This window comes from Lasioglossum baleicum, unplaced genomic scaffold (genome assembly GCF_051020765.1).
Source record: "Lasioglossum baleicum unplaced genomic scaffold, iyLasBale1 scaffold0021, whole genome shotgun sequence".
NCBI classification, from domain to species: domain Eukaryota; kingdom Metazoa; phylum Arthropoda; class Insecta; order Hymenoptera; family Halictidae; genus Lasioglossum; species Lasioglossum baleicum.
In genome coordinates, this window is record NW_027469081.1 from 5,435,746 (window position 1) to 5,459,332 (window position 23,587).

At 39.5% G+C, this 23,587-nt stretch overlaps 2 protein-coding genes across 2 annotated transcripts; one reads left to right on the forward strand and one right to left on the reverse strand.

The window, feature by feature from the left end:
- The first annotated feature begins 68 nt into the window (after positions 1–68).
- Positions 69–16,360, forward strand: LOC143219082 (uncharacterized). The gene is made up of 2 exons (XM_076444881.1): positions 69–9,834; positions 9,963–16,360. The coding sequence occupies exon 1, from the start codon at positions 173–175 to the stop codon at positions 683–685; it is 513 nt and encodes a 170-aa protein (XP_076300996.1). The 5' UTR covers positions 69–172; the 3' UTR covers positions 686–9,834; positions 9,963–16,360.
- Positions 13,832–23,034, reverse strand: LOC143219079 (uncharacterized). Its single transcript, XM_076444874.1, has 7 exons — positions 22,587–23,034; positions 22,395–22,505; positions 22,194–22,313; positions 22,033–22,113; positions 21,889–21,953; positions 16,167–16,360; positions 13,832–15,635 (listed from the first exon to the last, which is right to left on the reverse strand). Exons 1-7 carry the CDS (start codon positions 22,972–22,974, stop codon positions 15,473–15,475), a joined length of 1,122 nt encoding a protein of 373 aa, XP_076300989.1. The 5' UTR covers positions 22,975–23,034; the 3' UTR covers positions 13,832–15,472.
- Positions 23,035–23,587: the final 553 nt, after the last annotated feature.

Sequence of the window (23,587 nt, forward strand, 5' to 3'; positions counted from 1 at the left end):
CGACGAGGACGACGGCAACGACGACGACGACGACGACGACGATGCCCTCGCCGCTGCCATCGAAAACGGCGACGAATGCCACCTGGCCAGGATCAACACCGGCCACGTGCTCGATCAACCGATCGGACACGACGAAGACACTTACGAGACCGTACCCGGCGATCAGAGGTCCATGGAGTTTCTCGCCCTTCCCAGGGACACGCCCTACGATTCCCGGTCCGTGTCGAAGGTCGTCGATTACAGAAGACGATACGACGACTTCCACGGATGCGAGTACTCCGAGACGGCGTTAACGGAACCCGCGAATGAGCTCCACGACTGCAGCAGCAGCAGCGCCAACAGCCTCGACGATCTCTGTCGAGGTCATCGGCGGGTCCACGCCGATTTCAATCATGCCGAGACGTCGAGCACGCACGATCATTACATGGTGCCGACGCGGGACCCCCGGGAGCTGAACGAGAGGATCTTATCGCTGTTCAATCCGCAATTCCTGCCGAATTTCAACGATATGATCATGTACGTGGCGAGCCAGTGCGACGGTAGGCGGAGCCCGCCGCCCAGGTCGCGATCGATGGCCGAGGGCGAGGACCGGTTCTTCAGGAGTTCCAGCTACCGGAAGAAACGCGTCGGCGCCGGTTCGATGTTCTTCCGGCGTGGACTGATGTACGAAGCGGCGCACAAGTGACATCGGGTGTTCTCTCTCGGATCGAGGGGAAGGTCTCGCGGATGGGTGGAAGGAGCGAAACGCGAGACATCTTGAGAACACTGTTGTCCCGTGAAAGTCGATCGACGGGCAAGATACTGAAAGGTCTTTCGCGTACGATGCTCGCACGCGACTTTCCAGAAGAATTTCACTTCGCAACGATCACCATTCTTGTTATAATTGTCCGTTCGAGAGATCGCGAAGGGGGATACCATCGTGGACGAGAGAAAGAGGGAGAAAGAGACAAGGGGACTCGCATCCGACAAAGACCAAAACGACGCGCAAGCAAACCCGACGTCGCGTCGGATCGTCGCCCGGATATCTCGTATGCGACGTGTCCCGGGAACTAGTTTCGTTTTCGTCGTCGTTCGTCGTTGAGAACGATCGACGCGACGCGACGTGACGCGACGCGACGCGAGACGCGAATGCCGCCGCGTGCTTCCGGTGCCGTGTGTCGTGTCGTCGGTGAACTGACCCGCGAGCAGAGACACACGCGAACGTTTGAATTATTTTTTTAATGTGCTCTTCAGCAATGCTAGCTCTATAGCCGACGTATTTCCGCGCAGGCATCGCGTGGCAAACGCTCGAGGACTCTCGGGCCTGATTTTCACCGGGAACTCGATCGTTTTTTTTCTCGAGTTCTTCCTATTCCGTTTCTCACCAGTACGGCAATGGAGATGGGATCCACAGAGAGGAAACCGAAGAGGCAAGCGTACCAGCAACAACGACGATGGGACAAAGGATCGACTCGTAGCTGTGTATTGTGATACGATCATGAAGAGAGACTGTGTTCGTAGCAGTGGCCTGCTTAGGTGCTTAGGACCGCGGTGATTTAAGGACGAACGAGGAACTTCTCGAATCGGCGACTTCGCTTCTCAAATTATAGTCTCGGAGACCGAGCGCCGCCCATGGATCAAGGATCTTCAAACGCGGGGGAGGTTAATTATGCGGCTTCCTTGCAGGAACGATTTTATTGGTCGTGCAAGGACCGAGCTTCGAGGATGACGGAAGATTACCAACGGACGTTCCACGACAGTTTGAGAAACGTTGGCCCGCTTAGAGACGCTTCGGGCGTTCGGGAGCGAGACGAGGCGTGCCTTCCGTATATTAATTGTTGGCAAATATCTGATCTATAACAGAAACGGGAGAGAATGCGGCCGGTATAGATTCGGGCAAGTGCCTCATTTAATGCGTGTTCCGTTTAAGAATATTCGATTAGGTAGGAACGATGCTAAACGGCGAGTGATGGAGAAAGAAAGCGACAGAGAGCGAGAGAGAGCGAGAGAGAGAGAGAGAGAGAGAGAGAGAGAGAGGGAGAGAAAGCGCGAGAGAGCGAGCGAGAGAGAGAGAGAGACTAATGTAAGACTTATGCCGAGTATTGTTTGTGCACTTATTGCCGTGCTGTGAGTATTGGTAAATAGCAAGAGAGAATTGTGGTGCCGAAGCACGTACGGTTAATTAGTATTGAACCGTTATCGCGTTACGGTGTCTTCGAGGAGTATGTATTTTTGGCTGGGACGTGTTGAATCGATATAATACCTGTTTGCCGGTCGACCGACCGTGGTGTAGAGGTTTTTTAAATATGTAAATGATCGTTGCGTGGCAAATGAGTCGCTCGACTGCGATTATCAATGATTGTTCGAACGGAAACAAAACAAAATGAAACATTTTCGAATTTTAGCGAGCGCGAGGCGAAATCCAAGATTTTAGGACATAGTAGAGGGAAACACTTGCCTTAAAAAATTTGTTCAAGTTTTAATGATTGAAACGTTGTATGTATGTACATATATAGTTAAATTTTATTATTTTCTACGCTGCGAGGCGTGTATAACATGTGCTAATAGAAACTCTCCCGGCCAACGGAAATATATTGCAACGACCCGTGAGATTGATTACGTTCGCGAGTTTAATTAATCCCGGGAGCGCGCGACAAAGTCTTGATAAATGCATTCATGCGATTCATTTCACGGTATTCCTTTAAAGCTCGTACTGCATATTATCCGACACCGTAGCGAAAACTTGGTAGCGTGTAGCCGGGGAGAGAACACTCCTCGACAAAGTATCCTCGAAGAAGCTCGGTCGAGGAGACGCGCGACAAGAGGGTCTTAGCGTGTTCGGTTAGACGCCTTTGACAATGGCGTGAATCGGTCTTACTAGCGTATAATAGCGACTGCTGGTCGTATTTCCTTTACAGCTTAACCGCGGATAGAGTGCCTGCGAGAAACAGCGGCCAACGTTTGTCCCAGATAACAGAGAAGATGGAAAGAGGACAAGAGCAGGGAATGCAACACCGAGCGAAACGCGCGTACGCGATGCTGCTCAGGAGGCCGAGTCATTCGATATTCCAACGCTGTGCAGTTCAATTAATCCCGTATCGTTCTCCAAAATTGCTTGGGCCCTTCACATTCATCGACAGATTTCTTTGATCGTACTGACGACGATGGCGTAGACATACGAACAATTCGCTATCGATTATTCTCGGCAAAACACGAGTCTAATTCGGTTTTTAGTTCGGAAAGCTGAATTTGAAACGATACTATTATATATTTATGGAAAGAGGTAACGCGATTATTAACGCCTGCGTTGTAGGGAAATCAACAATTTTTCGACAAAGTCCGCGATCTAGTAATTTCAATTACTTTGCATCTAGTTAGCTAAAAAGTATTAGATAACACTGAATTGTAGTTTAACCGAATTGTATTCCTTTCATCGATGTGATCATTCGTGTTGTCTGTACAAACGTCCATTATTTGTAACACGGTAAAAGAAATTATCTATTTGTGAAATTGCATTTGCATGAAATTTCTGTACCAGCGCAAAGGAAGATGTCGTGATGACGATCGATCAATCTCGAGAAAATGAGTCGAAGATCAAGAAATTAGCTTTAATTATTGCGAACGTTAGAGAAAGACTCTAGAATCGTTAGATCGTTAGAGAGCGCTGTCTTTCGTTTTTGTACGTAGGACAGGTTTATTGGTCTCTTTCCATCGATCCCTGGCATCGTCGTGGACAGACGTGTCCGGTCGCTCGTTAACCAACACTGCCGCCCCAATTCTAACGTACTTCGAACGGAGAACAGTAAGACAAGTTTTAAATAAAATCCATCGATTTCCACTGATTGTCATTGAGCGGCCAGACAAGGAAAGAGAAAGACTAAGGAACGAGTACTTGAGATCGGAACATGTATTGGAGAAATATCGTTCGGTACGAAAATGGAGGTGATACGCGTTCATAAAGGCCATTTCGATGGGGCACAGTCACAGAGAGAAACGAGAGAGAACTGGGAGAAAGATCTGCGTGCTGGAAGAAAGAAGAAAATCGTGTAAATAAGTAGACATTGTTTTTTATCGTTGAAAGGAAAAAGACAAAATGAATCATTTAAACGAAATCGAGAAAATTCATTTGTTACGCTACTCGTCACGCGGACAGAAGTGGTACGCATTTAATGTTTCTGTATATATATACATATACATATATGTGTGTGTGTGTGTGTATGTGTGTGTATATATATACATATACGTACATATGTATATGTATACATACTGTATTGTCATTATTGCATATACATATATACATAACACGCATATACAAAATACATATATACATATATATATTTTTTTTTTAATCCGCGTAGATGAATATACTCTGCAAAAGAGGAAGAGAAAACGCGCTAAATAAAGAGAGAGAGACGGGAGAGAGAGAGGCAGCTAATTACACTTTTTCAGCGGTCTTTGTGAAAGCTCGCGGTCATTTTTAATTAAAACAAAAAGATAATGATAACAAACGAAGAAAAATTTCGCCGACCGCCCGGTCTCATTACACTCCCGACACTGACAGTGATCTGTCGGGTACTCGGCAAATATTTTACAAATACTGATGTTTATATTATACAGAGAACGAAAAAAAAAACGAGAAAAAATGAAAAAGATGCATCCAACTTAGGTACCTTGAGTCGAGATGAGAAAATTATATGATAAATATAAATATATATATATATATATATATATATATAAATATTATCGGCAAATTGTTATATGCTATATGATAATTTCTAAAATAGTCGAACGGAGAGGTGTCGCGTATGGATGTACATGTATGTATACAGATTGCGTTTTACTAGAGTAATCGTGATTAAGTACGATCTAAGAATAATGTACATAATACTCCGTTTAAAACTGTCTTCGTCGTCGCAGTCGCGGTTTAGAATGGATATAAGCTAAAAAACGTGAGGGGGAGAACAATGGGAACTTTTCGGATCACGTCTCTTTTTTCATTCGATCGAAAACACCTGCACGCCACCACTACGAGCACGTGGATTTTTATCGTTCATAGTACATACATTCAGTTTTTAAATCGAAACGCTTTAAGGTTTAAGGTTCTTAGTGAGCAAGCAGGATCAGGATTCTCAAAAGAAAACGCAGCGAGATTGCATGTGACGCGAACGGGACTTCCATCGAGCGAGGATGTGTGCGAGGAATCGGGATTAATAATTAAAATTCGGCAGCCCGAATCGGCAGCCCCATATCCGATGACCCTCGTCGCGACAATTTAATGAACCAATGTATTCGCAAACATGTTTTTTGGAAGATGAACCCTTTTATAGAATATTGTAGGGGTACATTTGCTTCGGCTGTACTTCAATGTGAATTGCATCTGTTCTAAACAGTCAAGTATTTTCTGCCCTGGTAAAGGAGTAACATTTAAATAATTGATTACAGGGATTGGGAGAGAAAAGTCACGTCATCGACTTTAAAATCGCAATTTACATTAGAATATCTTGATAAATGAAAGTGGGAAGCGGTTCACGAGACGCGGCCTTTTGTTAATTACTTGTGGTTGCTTTCTCACGTAATCGTCAGTTTTAACAGTCCGCCTTCTCAACGAAGCTAAGGCGTTTCTTCGTTTCTGATATTTTAACATTCAATTATCTTGGACATCAATATTTCGTATCGTTTATTATCTGTTCATATCCTCTTTGTAGGAGCATTTGTAATTAAAAGTTGGCAATTTTAATTAATTAATCAATCATCCTAATATAACGCATTGGGAAGTCTTAATCGATAAATTTGTGTACATATAAATATGTTTATACTTCTTGCTTTCGCGTTAATAATGCTTTAGTTATTATTAGGGTTCCGCCGGCGGAGCCTGGGTCCATTACGACCCAGAATATGAAAATCGTTATTCGATCACTCGGTTTCTGGCGATTAAATTAAATGAACGACTGTTACGTTGGGAACAAGAGAAAGACTAACGTATCTCCAATAATGTTTTAAACAATTTATAAAGCTTCAAGTACATTTAACACTTTACCTACTGAAAGCCTATTAATACATAGTTTTTTTTCAATAATTGTTTTGTACCAGATGGAAGCTTAAAATTCTCCTTTTACATAATAATCCGAAATGAAATTACTGTTGAAGGATCTATTAAGAAATCCTCAGCCGTAGGCGTTGGAGTTCCAAAAATTATGGAACATTTCCGTAGCTGAACGAGTACAGAGTTCATAACAATTCGAGTTTAGTTTTCCGTAATTTATTTACGATACTGGGAAACGCGTTCACATGGCGACCATGAGAATTCCGTGGCTTCGAAAAATCGCGGAAACATTCTAGTGACCTTGTTCGCGGAGCAGCCGCTTACGGCGAATCTTCCGCGATCTTCCCTCGAACCGACGCAAATCTTTTTTTATTGCAAATTCGTGACGTCGAGGGGTCCTTCGAATCGATCGTAACCGTCGGGAACTTTTACGGAATTTCGCGATACCGCGGCGTAACGGCCGGGGTATTCAAACGATTCGAATAAATTGGAAGTATTCGAGATATTCCGGCCGCGGTATCGCTTCCGCGCGGGACCGGAAGTTCTCGAACGGCCTCTGCGGCCGAACGTTATTTCGATTTGAAAGTCGAATCGCGAACACCGATGACCCCGAGGCGTAGCTCCTCGATGCTCGCACACACGTACACGCCGCCCGATGCGGAATAGACGCGTTACGGCGTTAGTGGTAGACTATAAACGTAATAACGATCGCATTAATTAGGTAAAGTAAATGCAACATTCCAGTAAATGCCGGGATTGCCAGCCTGCTCGGCAAATAGCCTGCGCGGGGAAACTCGTGACAATTGATCGACGTGTTTTCCCGTGCACACGTTCCCGTTGCTGACACTCGCTTCGCTAATGAGAAACGGAAACAACGAGGTCTCCGTCGTCGTCGTCGCGCGACGCTGAGAAACGAGAGCGAACGGGAATCGAGCGTCGCGTATTATACGTTCTTGCGATAAATTGTAATCGAAACCAATAAGTTGTAAAACCGTACAAGTCCTGTAAGCTCTTTCTACAATTGTATCGTTTCTGTAAGATCCCTGTTTTTTCCTTTATTTTACCTCGTTTTTTTTTTGTTAACGATTTCGAATCGATAATAGTGATACTCCTTTTTTTCCCGAACGTTTATGTAACGATTTGCTAATGAATTTGAATAAACATGGTGAAAAATAATGTAAATTGTGAAGGGAAGGATTTTTTGATTTTCGTATCCCCGTAAAAGATTTTCCTCCAAATTCAGCACAATGTTGCACTTTGATTTTATAGACGAATCCTGGAATCTATTTTCGTACACGTGGAAAAACGCGTGGACTTGTGTCGTTTTATGACCGACAGACCGCGGAGTCGGTGAAATATAGGTAACGATATAATGTCGTTCAATAACCGAAGCGGTTGCGATTAACTGTTAATCGCAGACTATTACATTTACATTACTATTAATTGTGTGAATTTCAGCGGGCCGATCGCTCTGCAATTTACTTTCTACAACCCCTGAATGCCTATTGTATTATCGTCGGTATGGCGGTTACCCGGTTTGACTGTAATTAGCGGTAACAGCAAGCTGAATGTTCCCGGTACTTGTAACAGCAACTAAGGAGGGAAATTATCATTCGCAAATGGTTACCATGCGAAAAAACTGGGGCTCATTTCTTATCCGTTATCGAACGTCGTGACCGCTGTACTATATCGTACGGACTGCTTCCGCAAACGTTTAGCAAAATGATTAACACTTGTTGACACTACACGTCACACGTGCGTAGACTTTGATTCGTGCGATACGAACGAAAAGAATTGCGCTCGATAAATAAATCATCCGTACTAGGAACGGCTACGTCAACTATTACATACTCGTAGTTCGTGCACGCTTCTAGATCAATCGAACGCAATAACGTCCGATCAACTTCAAGGAATCAATTAATTGTACGGATGACGTTCGAGCCGTTTACTCTTGTTTCTCATTGTTTCCGACGAGGTATTCGTTGCACGCGTATCGAGAGCGTTTTACGGAAAATTCTTTCGAATAAGAAGAACGCACACGAGATAGAGAATTTATTGGGTAACTTCGTTCTTTTGTCGAATAGGGATAAAACATTGTTGTCGTTTAGAGATGTCCAAGACATTTCGTGAAAAGAGAGATGATATTTGTTAAGTTTTGTTAGTTCGAAAGCTTGACAGTCAACTAAGCAAGGATTACTCACTGTAAGATTGATAGACGAAGTTTAACCGTTAAAAGCTATTATCGAACACGATAAGGAAAAACGTTACCTCGAGCTAACTTTTATTTTTACATTTATAGGAAAACATGTCGGAAAACTGATCTGTTTCACGATTATCGCTATTGATAGTCAGATGAAATCTCCAAAAAATTTGTATCATACGTATTAGTCGTTACATTTTTGTAATAATATTGTGAGACAAAAGTTGCAAAGGTTGAGAATTTTGTCCATGATAGCCTTTAAATATCAAACTTCGTTTTGGGTTGCTTCGCGGAGAGAAACATGAAAATCTTTTACGGTGCACATTCTTTAGATAAATAATTGTTATCACGTCGCTTGAAACGATAGATGAAAATCATACAAAAATTCCGAATAAGATAAGCGTAAATATTATAATCGAAAGTAGATGATAATTTTTGGGATCCATCAAACTTTTCAAGATTTTCGATACTATACATATGTATAACGTTGACTACGAACCTGCGTCAAGCAGAAACGACGGATTAATTTTAAATCTAGCAAAGAATTGTATCAAACGATTATAACAATTACGATTACAATAACAATATCGGTTCTGAAAGGATGTAAGACATCGGTGAAGCGATAAAGTGTACTATATGCGGCGAAGCGGAGGATGGCAGTCCAGGTGCGCATATTTGCTGTGCCAATGCAATGCGTTTTCTGTACATAGTATCGTAGCCCTAATTAATATTAGTTAGATAGTAGCTGGGATCGTGTTGACGTAGGCGATAACATTACACACCGGTAGAAGTAATCGATAAAAAGCACACGGAAGAGCGACGCGAACGTTTTTTCAGCCATGCGACATATGAAAATCGTTCCTCGCGAGACTTGCCGCCATTGTGATTTTCATCGAGTGGTCGAGAACCACACGCTGGTAACGATGTTGATATTATTTAAGTGACAGCCAGCGGAGAATTATCGTGTCAGTTTTGTTCAGAGAGAGAAAGAGCTATCGTTTCCGAGCGTAGAACTGTAGTTAACAAGGCAGGAGAAAGCCTGAACCGGTAGTCGAACGGATCGATCCTTTTCTCCCAACGTTTGATCGAAGCTCGCCTCCTACCGTTTGGAAAAGAAACTCGATCTTGCGTTACGAATCATTTTCACGATTGTGATTTCTGTGGCAAGCGTGTCGATACGACAATTAACATGAAATCACATGCCACATCGTCATACCCGAGAAAGCGACCTACCTTTAATCCTTTATTTGACAAACGAACGATTTTCTACGGAATTTTGTTGAGAATCTGTAACGTTGCTTGCGAGCGCTGTATTGTATAGTAAGATAGGCAGCCCAGAGATGTATAATGCTTTTTGTACGCGTGACACACGAGAGGAATCATCAAATAAAGGATTAACTTGTAGATTGTAAGTACGTGCGAGGATTGTACGCACGTACAACGGCATACGGAGTTCCAATTTGTACAATAATACTCATACTTCGGGCGGTTCGTAATGGTAATGGATGAACCTTTTTCTTTCATTTATATAGAGATACATACACGCAAGCGTGCATACATGTATACAGTAGTGCACAATCAAGCGTCCGCAGTCGAAGGACAGGAGACATGTGTGAATAAAGCTATGTCCACGCTGAGGCAACGTGTAGCGACATTTTGTCGCCTCTTGATACCTTCTTCTTCTTTGATTTGGTAAAGCGACGATTTTTTTTGCTCGTTGTTACTTCTGTGCGGACATAGCTTAGTTAGAGCTCACATTTCGAGGTCCCATTTTTTAAAATTGGGGGACCGGGGATAGCGGCGGACGTTTAGCTGTGCCTTTACTGTAGGTATGTATGTATATAAGAAAAAAGGGATACTATCTAATCGGTTACGTATTACGAATAGTATTATTTACGATATATCGACGCTACTGATTTGGCTAGTTCCGTTTTGATAAGTTTATCCTCTGGTTTGCGACATATATTGCCTTCTTACCGTAACGCCGACCCATAACTGTCCGCGTATTATGGCGACCAACAGCTGACGTTTTACTCTAAGTTACACAAGACTTGTACGATATAAGTAATTGAATTAGGTGTTATAGGTATTATTGGTACTGGTACGATAAGAGACTCGCCAACTCCAAAGTCATAAAAGATACTCATCGTTAAAAGGGATCTGCGATTTTTGTTCTTGCTGTTAAGTACATATATATACATATATATGTACCCGCGCATACATAAGTATTGCGATTTTCTTTCTTTCTTTTCTTTTTCTTTCGACAGTTGCGTAAAACGAGACGAAGTTCGCGGGAAACTGCCAAACACGGGCAATAAATCGTTTAACCTATTTACATTTTAAGCGAGATCAACGATCAATTTTTGTACACGCCGCTCCCACGTCATATAGCCGACAAGAAACCAAACGAAACGAACAGCCGTCTTCGACTCGTTCGCCCAACACAGAAAGAAAAATGGCAACGGGAGGGATAATATAAACGTCCGAGCAGATGGGTTCGCGAAACAACAACTCGTACCGATTAGTTTCCACCGAGGCGGAAGTGCTAGAACCTAAATCGTCTTACACTTCTTCGCACAAGACTGAGGAGCTTGTATATAATATATATTTAGCGCAGTACATACATTTGATATGAACAAGAATTATCGATTTATCAGAGAAGAGATTCGGTTCATTACCACAACACAATAATTGTACTACACGTAAAAGAGGAGTCGTAATTTGTATATACGAATCAAGGCCCTATCGCGATATACATACATACATTATACATACAGACATACATACAATACAAATTATATATACATGAATACATACGTGCATATGTTACTACCGTTGTCACGGCGACTCCGTTTGTGTAAATCGTTCGAACTGTTTTCTAACATAAGGAATCATAACGCGCCGCTCCGTGAAAGCATTCTCGTCGTGTTCGCGAAAAAGAATAAACAAACAAATATAGGAGAAGAAAACAAAGTCCTCCTATTTTTCAGCAGTCCAGCAAGTCGAAAAGAAAGAAACGAGAACCCATACGCGTTCGAGTGCAAATGTAAAACACGGCCGATTCAGTGGACCAAAACGATTTTGCCGCCTGGATTCTACGTCTTATTTTTTACGTTGCTCCTTTAGCGTCCGATAGAGAGCAGATTAAGATTCCTAGAAAATTCGGTAGGCCGGTTTCGGAGACAGACTCTGGCCAATCTATTCGTGGCTATAATGAACGAGAGGCACTAGACAAACCGTACCATCCTCGTAACTCGATTGCTACATCATCCGTGCACCTTAATCCTTCTACCTGTTAAGAAGAACAAAAGAAAGAAAAGAAAATAATACACATCGTTATATCTCGATTTTGCGAAGACGTACCATTTTCATTGTAAGACTTATCCCTCCGACATTAATCGTTGTCTCGAGGGTGAAGCGTGGTCTTGCTCACGAAACAACGCTGTGTACCAAATACGGAACGCCATCGCGACACACCGTTTCAAAAGCAAAAATTAAACAAACAAACAAACAAACGGAAAAATGATAGGGAAACAGATTCACGCCGATGGCTCCTATAACCGAGTGTCCGTGATGTCCAATCTAAACGGTAGTAAACGAATTAATGCGAATTATACCGCAAGGGATCCGCTTCTGAGTTACATTTACATCTACAATCCAGATATCCATACGATAACGTTAAATAGATTAAGATGAATGTCACAAGTAATGTAAACTGAGAATAATAAGATGAAATAAACGAGACGATGATTCAAATACAACAACAGTATATTTTTCTGGCGTGTCATGATTACATATACATGTGTTTACAGTTTTTTGATATCCGTTCGGCGACCTAAAGCTAGTGGCTTGACGCGTACAAAATATCGCTCTTAATCGGTCTTCGGCTTTGATACACATTCTTGTACAAATCTTCTATGAAAATATTGAAATATCCGCAGAGCTGGTTTTATTATTTGGTCCACCGTCGCCTTCTTTATTATTAGACTGTGTGGATCCTCGGGCAAAATAAAAACCGTCCAAGTCAATTGTAAAAGTTAGAAAGTCGAAAATAATATAATGTATAAAATCCGCAGTCTATTTACAATAGAGAAATTTGTACAAAGCGAATATTGCTTAAAGAACAATGAAACCGTTTATAATTTCGTTTGAAGAAAAAAATATTTGATTTGCGTAAACCTAATACAATTTTCGGACACAATTACCGTACGTATCTTATTCAATATTTCTACAGTTTGAAACAGAAAATTCTTGAAAATATTAACATATTATCTAGCGGCAATTATTCCATAATTTTTGAAAGTTAATAACTAACTAAGAACTTTTTAATAGATCCTCCAACAGCAATAGCAGCTTCAACCGTAAACGAACAAGTATTATATTATATTATAAATCTTACATTATAATATAAAAGAAGATTTTTAAGCTTCCCTCTACTACAGCGCTATTCATAAAAAGTCTATTAATAGATTCTATTAATAGATAAAGCGTTACGCGAAAAATCGGAATGTGTTAACATTACTTATCGCTATTTGTTCCTTAGTTGTTGCAAATGAGTCTACATTTCTTTTAGTTCTATCTTCTTACGCGTAGTTACATTTGTGATTTAATACTGCTCCAAAATTCAACAATTTTCACGAAATACTTATTCCATTGAATACATATATACGTATTCTTATCGCTAGAACTATCACACTGATCAAAATGACATGATTAAATTTTAAATTTCAATTAAAAGGAAACGCTTTTAATATTAATAAATGTGATGTTTCAAGTCTTATAAAAGATTAGGTATGAGTCATTTTTTGTCTGCTTGGTACTCTTTTAGTGTTATTGCCTTTCAAACTACTTTCACCTGAATGTACAAAACGTTCATAAATAATTGATAGACTTTTTTACACCAAGGTATGTATTATACCTGCAAAACCATCTAACTATGACAATATCATTTGAGTGACTAATTCGTTTTGCATATTCTGAAGATGTCCAAGGTAAACTCCGTTCATGACTCAATAATTATCCAGTTAGTGATCTAACTACTCATTCCATTGTTTTTTTAACATGTTCTTGCCAATTTCGATGACTCATTCTGAACAGTCTTGTAAAGCCTTCTTGAACACTACTACATAAATTTGTTTTTATTCGCACAGAAACTCTTTTCTACAAGAGACATCACTTCTTGAACTTTGTTTAAAACGCATGCGACAAACCAATAAATTAAAAAATTTTTACGCTTTGTATTTTCCTCATATTTAATAGTTAATGAAGTGTATTAATTCTTTACAAACACTCTGTATTCCGCAAGTAAGTATTTGATTTGATATCTCTACATATGAAATATTTCTGGATTTAATATACCTCTAATATATCAAAAATATAATTGCACAATTTTTTGTTTATTTCGGATAAAGAATTTAAATGAATTGCTAAGATCATTCTACTAAAAATTAATCGTAAGATTACAATCGAATACTTCGAAGTTATTTAATAAATTGTCCTACTGTTGAAATTGTATTGCATATCATTTCTGGAAGACGAACTTGACAAAACCTCGATATATGTTCACCATCAGTCCCAAATGAAACGCATTTAACGAGACCCACCATATAATTTTTGGTCCAGAAGTATTCACAGATCTTTCGAGATTATCAAATTATCTTAAAACTACGAGGACTTTTCAAGAACCTTCTATATTTTTCAAGAAAATATTTTTATTTTAATGACCTTTAATCTCCTCGACGACACAATATATACTTTTCACGTCATACAAAAGCGGTTAGCAAATGAAATTCCGTTTTGTATGACGCAATGATCGTCAGAGTCATGCAACGATAAGAATCGAACAAATAATTTCAACAGTTTTTGAGTAATTTGTAACAGAACTCAGAAATGTCTAGCGAGAAACTACTGTTCCAATTTATACTCGAAGAACGTCGGAAGAAACCGCGTATTCGAAGCGCTTCGATCTGTCTAGGTCTAGAAGATTCTTCTCGCCGCTAATCTAATTTATAAAGACATAACGCGTCGTCGCGTGTTCTAATGACAGTACACCTCAAACGAAAGCGCCTAGTAATTCTATGCACGTTCATCGATACACGCCTAGTGTCGCCTACTGATGAGCAAAAAGCATTTCAAAAAGTATTCGAACGACGAATACACTATATTACTACAAAATATTTCTATTAAACACATAAATCAGTTGACGAAAACCTCGCTGTTTTCTATGTAATCATTAAACTACGGATTTTTAAATTAGGAATACTGTAATGTTGCTTTTAACAAAGTCATTAACTTACAGAATGATGAATACCAAATACTTGCTCTTGCAGCCATATGTCATCCAGAATAACAAGCTCTATGCTTGAAAAATTTTCTTCAATTCCACAATTAACTGTACATATTGCGGCTACAAAGGCCAGAGTGGCTAGATTAACACTTGTGTCCCTAGTCTACCTTCATCTTCTACAACGATATTCCCCACGCTTCCGCCGCGGCCCGGTCACATGACGCATTTCATCTGTGTCGTACATGTGTCCGGCACTAGCAACATTTTCCCCTTAATTCGTGTTCCCTCCCCTCATCTGGCGACTTTGATGCAGACTGCAAAGGACACATCGTTCTATGCTCGAGTCCAAATAAGAATGTACTTACTAGCCGACGAATTTAAGACTCTGCTGCGCATATGACTCTAACGGAACTCGTTCATTGGCTAATCCCCCTACTCGTACTCCGCCGACCACGCGATCATTGGCTAACGCCATGAATTTTATGACTGACGCGCAACAAAATGTGCAGAACAAGTACATTCTTATTTGGACTCAAGTATAAAAGTAATTTCCTTCTTATTTGGCTGCGATTTTGTGAATACTAAAGATGAACGTTCAAATTATGAAATTCCATTGCATTCGGTATTCGATGAGCTCTTATAAATACAAATTACAAAAGTATTTCTTATTCCGTAACATGAGATTACATACAAAATGCCAAAGTATTCGTGAACTGATTTATGTATTCAACACAAGTATTCGGTGGTACTGTACACGTATTTCAATTACAAAAACATTCGACACTGCCCATCACTAGTGCACGCCCACCGTTTCATCTTCGCTGAAATGAATGGTGGAGCACAAAAGCCACTTTATTAGTTTCCTAGCAAAATACATCACGTTTTTTATCGAATCTTTTTTGTTCTTCTTCTCACTCGTTACTTTTTCATGGCAAGAGTGACTGTTACAAGAAACTTGTATAACTCAGAACTCGTACATACCCTGCAAAACCCCATTAATTACGATATCTGGAAGACTAGACGACGTGTTCGATTGCGCGTACGGATCACAACGAAAAGTTAATACTGGATGATGGCCAAGGACGTTTGGTTGATCGTACTGAGTATCCTCCGGAACCTTGTACGTGCTGGACAAAAAACAAAACAAAATTAATTATACACGAAATGTATATATTTTTATTAGAAGGAAAAAACGCTTTCCAACCATTTATAAAAATGTTATTGTGTTTCAAACTTTGTGTGCCTTCAATTATGAGACTGACGGTAACAATCGGCGCAAAAGTTAACCCTACGGATACAGTAGAGTGATACGCTGGTGAGTGTAGTGCGCGGGCGCGTTGGAAAGGAACGTAGGGGCAATAGTAGGCTATGGTGGGGGTATGGTTTAGTACCACAGTACCACAGCCTTGGCATCAGTGCAACGGTAGGGGAATACCATTACCTTTTCTCGGTCACGTGACCAGGCTGTGGCGGAAGCGTGGGGGAATAGCGTCGTGAAAGGGGAAGGGTAGAGTGGGAGTCTGAATCTGAGTCAATATGTATTAGTGAAATATCAGCGTGGATCAGAAATAACTCCGTCATAGGCCTAGAACTCGCAGCGTGATATCGTAAAAGTGCAGCGCATATTATAGAGACGATTTTACACAATAAACGCATACCTCTTATGTGACGCGGGGGCAGTCCGACTTTCTATACCCAGAAAATTGAGAACCTGTTGCTTCGTGGCTGAAAGACGCAACATTTTCTGGGTGTACAGTTCCAAAGCAGCTCTTCTTTGCTCGAGCACCTTTGGCTGGCAATTTCTTACTCTCTTCGGTGGAAACGGAGCAACGTCCGCGTTCTCTTTTTTCAGCTGCAAATAAAAATCGACATAAGGGCATCTCACTTTACCTCATATAAAACGATACATTGATATTCGGTTGACTGCAATATACAGCGACTCGCATCAAATTTTCTTACACTCTTGAAAACAGAATACATTCTTTAAAGGGGCATGCTGGTTTTCAATTTATAAATATGCATTGAGAAGCAAATTTAACCAATGAAACAATTTTTCTAGAAAACTATTATTTATATATAGACTGCGTTGATTGCAAGACACAGGAGTGAAATAAAAATGTCTTTCTTCTTTTAATTATCTGGTTAAGCTGAAACTAATACGCTGATGTCTTTAAATCTTTTAATATGTCCACTGCTTTAAATTGCGCTTACCCATTTTTGTCATAAATGCATAAAAAATCCGCAGTCTATATATATATCTATTAAAACGGGATCCGAAAAAAAATCAAGGGGCACACGATTTTACATTAATTTGAGCTTAAGAAACGATTATTATTCTGAGTTTGTTACATTTTGTTCCTGAATCAATTTTGCACCAGTTCAAAATATTAATCAAGAAATATATTCAATATTTTATTTAAGAACCTTTGGCTACCGTGAAAGGTGCAAATCGTTTTGGCATATTTGTTACTAAATCTTTACAATATTCTTGAAAGTTTGATCCCGTTGTTCCTCTTCTCGTTCCCATAATTGTTTCAGTGAAGACGTTGAAAAGTGATTTTTTTACTTAATTGCCCCTTCAAGAAAGCTCATATTTTTCAATTGGATTTCTTGCTAGAAACTAGGTACATAATATCGTTTTTTACGATTGGCATATTTTCAATTGTTTCTATTAATTAATCAAAGCCATACGATGTTACTGATGAGCAAAGTCGCCTCCTACTCTACACTTCCCCTCCCACAATGCTATTCCCCCACTCTTCTTCCACGGCCCGGTCACGTGCGGCATTTCGTCTCTGTCGTGCACGTGTCACAATGTCACGTGACTAATCCGGTACTGACAGAGAGAGAGAGGGAGAGAGAGAGAAACTTTTCCCCCTCGATTCCAATCAATTCCCCTGATCTGGCGACACTGATCATGAGTGCACACTACTAAAGTGGACACACTGTCTCTTTACCGTTATTCTGTTCAATAAATAACTACAAAAGATACAAATTCTCAAATATGTATTACGTAATATATTTCGGTTGTTCACAGTTTTAGATTATAATAAAATTGTTCTTACAATGTAAGAAATAAACATGAAATTTATAAAAATAAGTCGGACAGAAATTGGCAGCACTTTTAGCAAATTACGGGATTTTTTTGCACTGTAACAATATACAGAGAATAAAATAACAATGAAAACAAAGGAAAGAAACTGATATTTCAACTCGTAACATTATAAATAACGTTATACATATAGTATTATAACATCACATAATTTCGAACACAGTACATTACATAATAATATTAGTATAATAAAATATGTGTGTACGCTCAACGTAACTGTGTGTACGTTTTTAAACAGCAAATATGTAAATTTCGAGTGTAATATAAATGATCTACAACTTTTCCCCATAATACTATATATATATTTCCATGCAAGAATAAAATTATTAAAAGCAACGAGATATTTAGGTATTGTTTTTACATTTATGCAACTCGAATAGAAAAACGTACGCATCAATGATGATGAAATAAGTATTGTAGATAAGTCTGATATGTGACTTACAAAAAGAAACATAATCGTGAACTCGAAGCACCTCGAAGACGTAATATCCACGTAACGTAAATCTGCCAAGTAAATTTTTTGCTCGCTGTTCAAACAACGAGTGATACGAACGCGCTTTGAAAGACTAAAAAATACTGACCAGATATGTGTGCTTCACTAAATGACTTGTGAATGTGATGAGTCAACTATCAGAGAACACCAGCTACATCAATCACGTATCATCGCAACAAAGGATGAAACGCGCTATTGATACGACTAATCGCGGTACACAAAATAATGTCAGTGTAATCTATGGAATGTAAACGGCTGAAGCGACATATAATAATTTGTATAATTATCCCATCGAATCCCAAATCATCAAATCTGTTTGAATGTTTAATATACTGTAGCCGGTATATTTGTTTAGAATTGAGAACTGTTTATCAATTGATACTACAGGGTGACAAGAAATAACGGAGTTAATCATTTCTTATTATAATTCTGTCAAATTGACGAATTTTGAAAAACCAAATAATAACAACCATAACATGGATCTTTAGTATTCATATATTTAAGAAGTTTCGAAATGGCCACCCTTTGCGCCGATACAGAGGCTCAAACGTGTCTTGAAATTTTCGTCAATGGGCCGCAGCTCTTTCGGCGTCATTCGGTCCCACTCCCGGTACAGAGATCTTTTCAATGACTCTAAATTTTTATGAGACCGAGCACAGGCCCTGGCCTCCAAAATCGACCACACGCTGTAGTCCATCGGGTTGAGATTCGGTGAGTACGGCGGCCATTCCACAGATGTGATGAAACCTGGAAAATGGGCTTTGCACCACTCCTGAGTCGTTTTCGCCCTGTGGGCCGGCGCGGAATCCTGCTGTAACGTCCATTCCGGATCGCCGAGGTGCTGTTGGGCCCACAGAAGTACGACAGCTCCGAGAATTCTTGGTTGATTTTGACCCCTTGATCCACGAAAACCGTAGCAAATCCCATTTTCCAGCGTTTGGTCGATTTTGGAGGCCAGGGCCTGTGCTCAGCCCCATAAAAGTTTCGAGTCGCTGAAAAGATCTCTGCGCCGGGTGTGGGACCGAATGACGCCAGAAGAGCTGCGGTCCATAGCCGAAAATTTCAAAACACGTTTGAGCCTCTGAATCGGCTCAAAGGGTGGCCACTTCGAAACTTCTTAAATATATGAATACTAAAGGTCTGTGTTATGGTTGTTATTATTTGGTTTTTCAAAATTCGTCGATTTGACAGAATTATAATAAGAAATGTTTAACTCCGTTATTTCTTGTCACCCTGTAGAGAAGTGTATATAAAACTTTGTTTGTCATTGTAACTATTAGAAACTATTCATTACATTGAAATTAAATGTTCGGGCAACTATAATTGTAATCAAAATGATTTCTAAATCATTGAATCATTAAGGATCGTGTCGTTCTCTCTTAATTGAAAAATCAATTAACATATAAGATGGATATTTTAATGAAACAAACATTTTCGTTTAACTCAACTTCTTTGGAACCCTACATTATCTTACACATTTTTGCCTTAGGTCACAGTAACACTGCGGAATTTTACGAACGTAGAAATGAGTACATGAAAAGTGGCATTTATTTATTAAATACGACGCTGACTGCCACAATTCAAATTCCATGTCGGGTCGTATAGAGCCAAAGAAAACGATAAAGTTAAACGAATTTGTTTCTATTATTATAACTTTGTAAAATTTATCTAAATATTATTCCTGTACGTAAGAAAGGTTTACGATTTAGAAATGAGTGCATAGTACGATAAGATAAGCAGTGTTAAAATCAATTTCTGCTCCTTCTCTTGTTCGCGACTCAACGACAGCACGACGCTGACGCTACGCTTCGCGCGAGTGGGCATCAGCCAGGCTGTGATTGGAACAAAATTTAAACAAAATCCGAAACAGTACTCCGATATCGCATGGAATGACCCATATAGGATATTTAATTAATTAAGAATTTATAACAAATAACAATTCTGTATAGTATCAGGTCATGAAACTTGACAAATAAAACAAATTTCAAACACATATGTCAAGTTTCATTCAAAATTGCGAATAATATGCATATCAAATGTTGCTTGACAATGGTACACGAAATTAAATCGTTCAAATACTTTTATTATTTCACCTTGATACATGCGATCCGCTCACGTGTTTCATCCTACATAACACAAGTACTAAAATCTCTTCTTACAATCAATTAAGCACAATTCACAATACAACAAGTGTATGCCACGTGTGTTACGTCACGCATGCGTATTTTTCAATAAGTTGTAGTACGCGTATATCTTTGCGTGTAGACTAATCTATGTAGATCTCTGGTTTATTCATGCGAATGAAACTTGAATGAGAGAATACGTATATGTAGTGTTGTCTCCGTTCTGTGCATTGCTACAATTTGCAGAGAAAGACTGATGTATTTCTATCCCGTGTTTTCTTCTTCAGCGACGCATGCCTCGTAACGAAGAGTCTATTTCAGCTATTGTATTTATATACAAATATATGTTTAGTTCAATATTCGTCAGTGAATGAAATAAATATGTCTAGATATTTTCGTTCTTATACGGGTTTATTGCAATATACAATTTACTCTAAAATACGATCAAAAGAATGAAGGGTAAAGCCAGGGATTTTATATATGAGACGCGAGAAACTTAAATATGTACGTGCATTCAGAGAATCCTAATTTTAGAATTTTCAATAGCAAGGAATGTTATGTCAAAAGAAGTACAGAAATAGAGCGTACCGTGCGATGTAGCGCGCTGAATTCACTGTATCGTCTCTCGACGGAATATCGGGTACCGCTTTTCGTTTCCAATACTTCGATACAGTAAACATAATAGGGCTTGCCGTGTGACACTTTAGCCAAACGGTATCCGCTGATGAAAACTTGATACATTGCATCGCTAGCTATTTTCTATAGTCTTGAAACAACCGGGATAAACTGCTATCACCACACCGAAGTGAAACTTCACGAAAAACAACGCGTCGATCGCTCTACTTTCAACCTTTACTGGCGCCTGTCAACGCAACCATCTATGTGTTTGTTTCACGTACGACTGAATTGTCAACTGCACCGTCTGCACCACACAGGAAAACAGGTATAGAAAATCGAAGTGCCAACTACTCACAACCACTCACAACTGTTGTGTGGCCTTCTAGGGAATTATTTTTTCGTAGTGATTATATATAGACGCAGTGTTCCAAGATAACAGAGTATCTGGTGCCCACAAGTCACGACACAAGATATTCCAAAATGATGTGGATAGCGATATAAAAGCGAAGTACTTATACAAGTATGTATATATATATATATATATATATATATATATATATATATTTATGCATTATTTCGTAAACATTTGGAAAAACGGTGCAAGCTTGTTGCATAAAGAATTGTAAGGAACGACAAAACCGTGATATAAATATAACTTTTCGATTGAAACCGATAACGTTATACTGGCAAGTATAAAATTGTTATTTTGCATAAAGATCCGCTGTCTAATTATGAGATATAATATACAATTTGTAATTATAATATTTGTTGAATAAATAGTATTTTATCATTGTATCTATTAAGTCAATTAAGTAAATAAGAAACGCATAGTAGAAATGTCAAACTTCCCGCGCATTACTCAGTAGTACATAATACATACCGCAAGAGAATGCTGGTATCGTATTAACCAATAAATGTAATGAGTTGTACGACTGTGATTTACCTTAGTAGAGTTCAGAAGTTCAGACTGGTTATACAAGAATCTATCATGCTGCATTTACACACAGAACACCTGTGTACACAAGAATTCTTACTGTGTTTCCAAAGGGATTGTTTTCCTTCATCTCTTGCCTCATTGAGATGCAGCATAAGGAATGTTCTTTAATAAGAAATCGCTATAATATTTTGTATCTCTCATATTCGTTTATAAAATACTAGTTTTTGAAATAAAATAATACCTTTTCTTCGTATCTTTGTTGATACTGCTGTTCCTGCATTCTCTTCCCTGCAACGCTTTCGGTTCCTTTTCATCTGAACACCTTATAGAAATAGAAATTTTTTGTTACTAAAGCTTCATACAGATAGATATAAATAATAAGCACAGACTGCTGCTACCAACCTTCAGTAAAATGATTACTTTCGCTTGTTGAAGGAATAGCTCTGCTTGAATTGGAGCCATCATTTGTACCACCTTCACTTTCAACGTGAGTGTAATGATCCAGTGGAATTTCAATGGGATCTGCGAATATAAAGACAAGATGTATTATCACACATATTTATAGCACTATTTCTTAACTATATTCATTTATGAATAAAATACCTGATAAGCTTGTTGAAGGTTCATAAATAGCTCTGCTTGAATTGGAGCCATCATTTGTACCACCTTCACTTTCAACACGAGTATAATGATCCAGTGGAATTTCAATGGGATCTGCGAATATAAAGACAAGATGTATTATCACACATATTTATAGTACTATTTCTTGACTATATTCATTTATGAATAAAATACCTGGTAAATATAAAGTTGGTACTGCAGACACAGAAAGGCCTCGTTGAAGAAAATATTTGGCCTCAAAATGTATATTACATATTCCACGCTGCAAAAGTGAGTTCTTTGGCAAATGTAATAATTCTTGGTTCCCAGACGCAGAGAGCCAAATAAATAATCTGTTCTCGAATTTTCTGTCCGAAGGAAATTTATGTAAACTGGTGTAATTGCCGGGGCAATTATGAACCATGCACCGTCTTGCAACCATAGCTATTTTTTTATTCACTTTTAACAATTTTACGAAACAATATAAAGCCAAAAGCACGTGGACGCGTGGACCAGAGACGCTAATCAACGCTAATGGACACCAATCAACAATCAACGCTAATGGACCTAATGGACGGCTCATCTGACGCTCATGGACGCTACACCACGCTACACCACGCTACACTCATGTACTGAACTGTCAACAACGCTACACGTGATGCGCGTGGATCATCTGCGCATGCGACACCAACGCCGCCTGACATTCGGGACACGCAACTTACTGGTGAAACTATAAAAGTACCCAGCTAACCAGGCGTGCCTTGGGCAAGCCGTGCCTAGGGCACAGATCGGCAAATCATTGTCCAATCTACGCTCGGAGGTGCTCAAGTCCCGATTGGCTTAATTTTGGACGACCGTAGGACCAGGGTTTGGACATGGGCATGAGGTCGGCATCAGGTCGGCACGAATCGGCCGAATGTGCCTTTGTGGCAGCACTGTCGCACTGATGTACCGCATGCCGAATATCGTTTTACAGGTGAAACAAACAATTCCAATGCCGCTTTTGCAAAATTCACATGTTTTTCTATAAGCGAGGGTGAAACTAATATCCTAATCGCGATATGGAGCAACAAAAAATGAGTATACACATTCGGAGCTAATATCCCGTACATTACTACCGGGCCGGTATATAAGAGAAATTGGCGAAAAAAAAAATACAAATTTTATTTATTTCTCACATTTGTTATTTTTCCTAG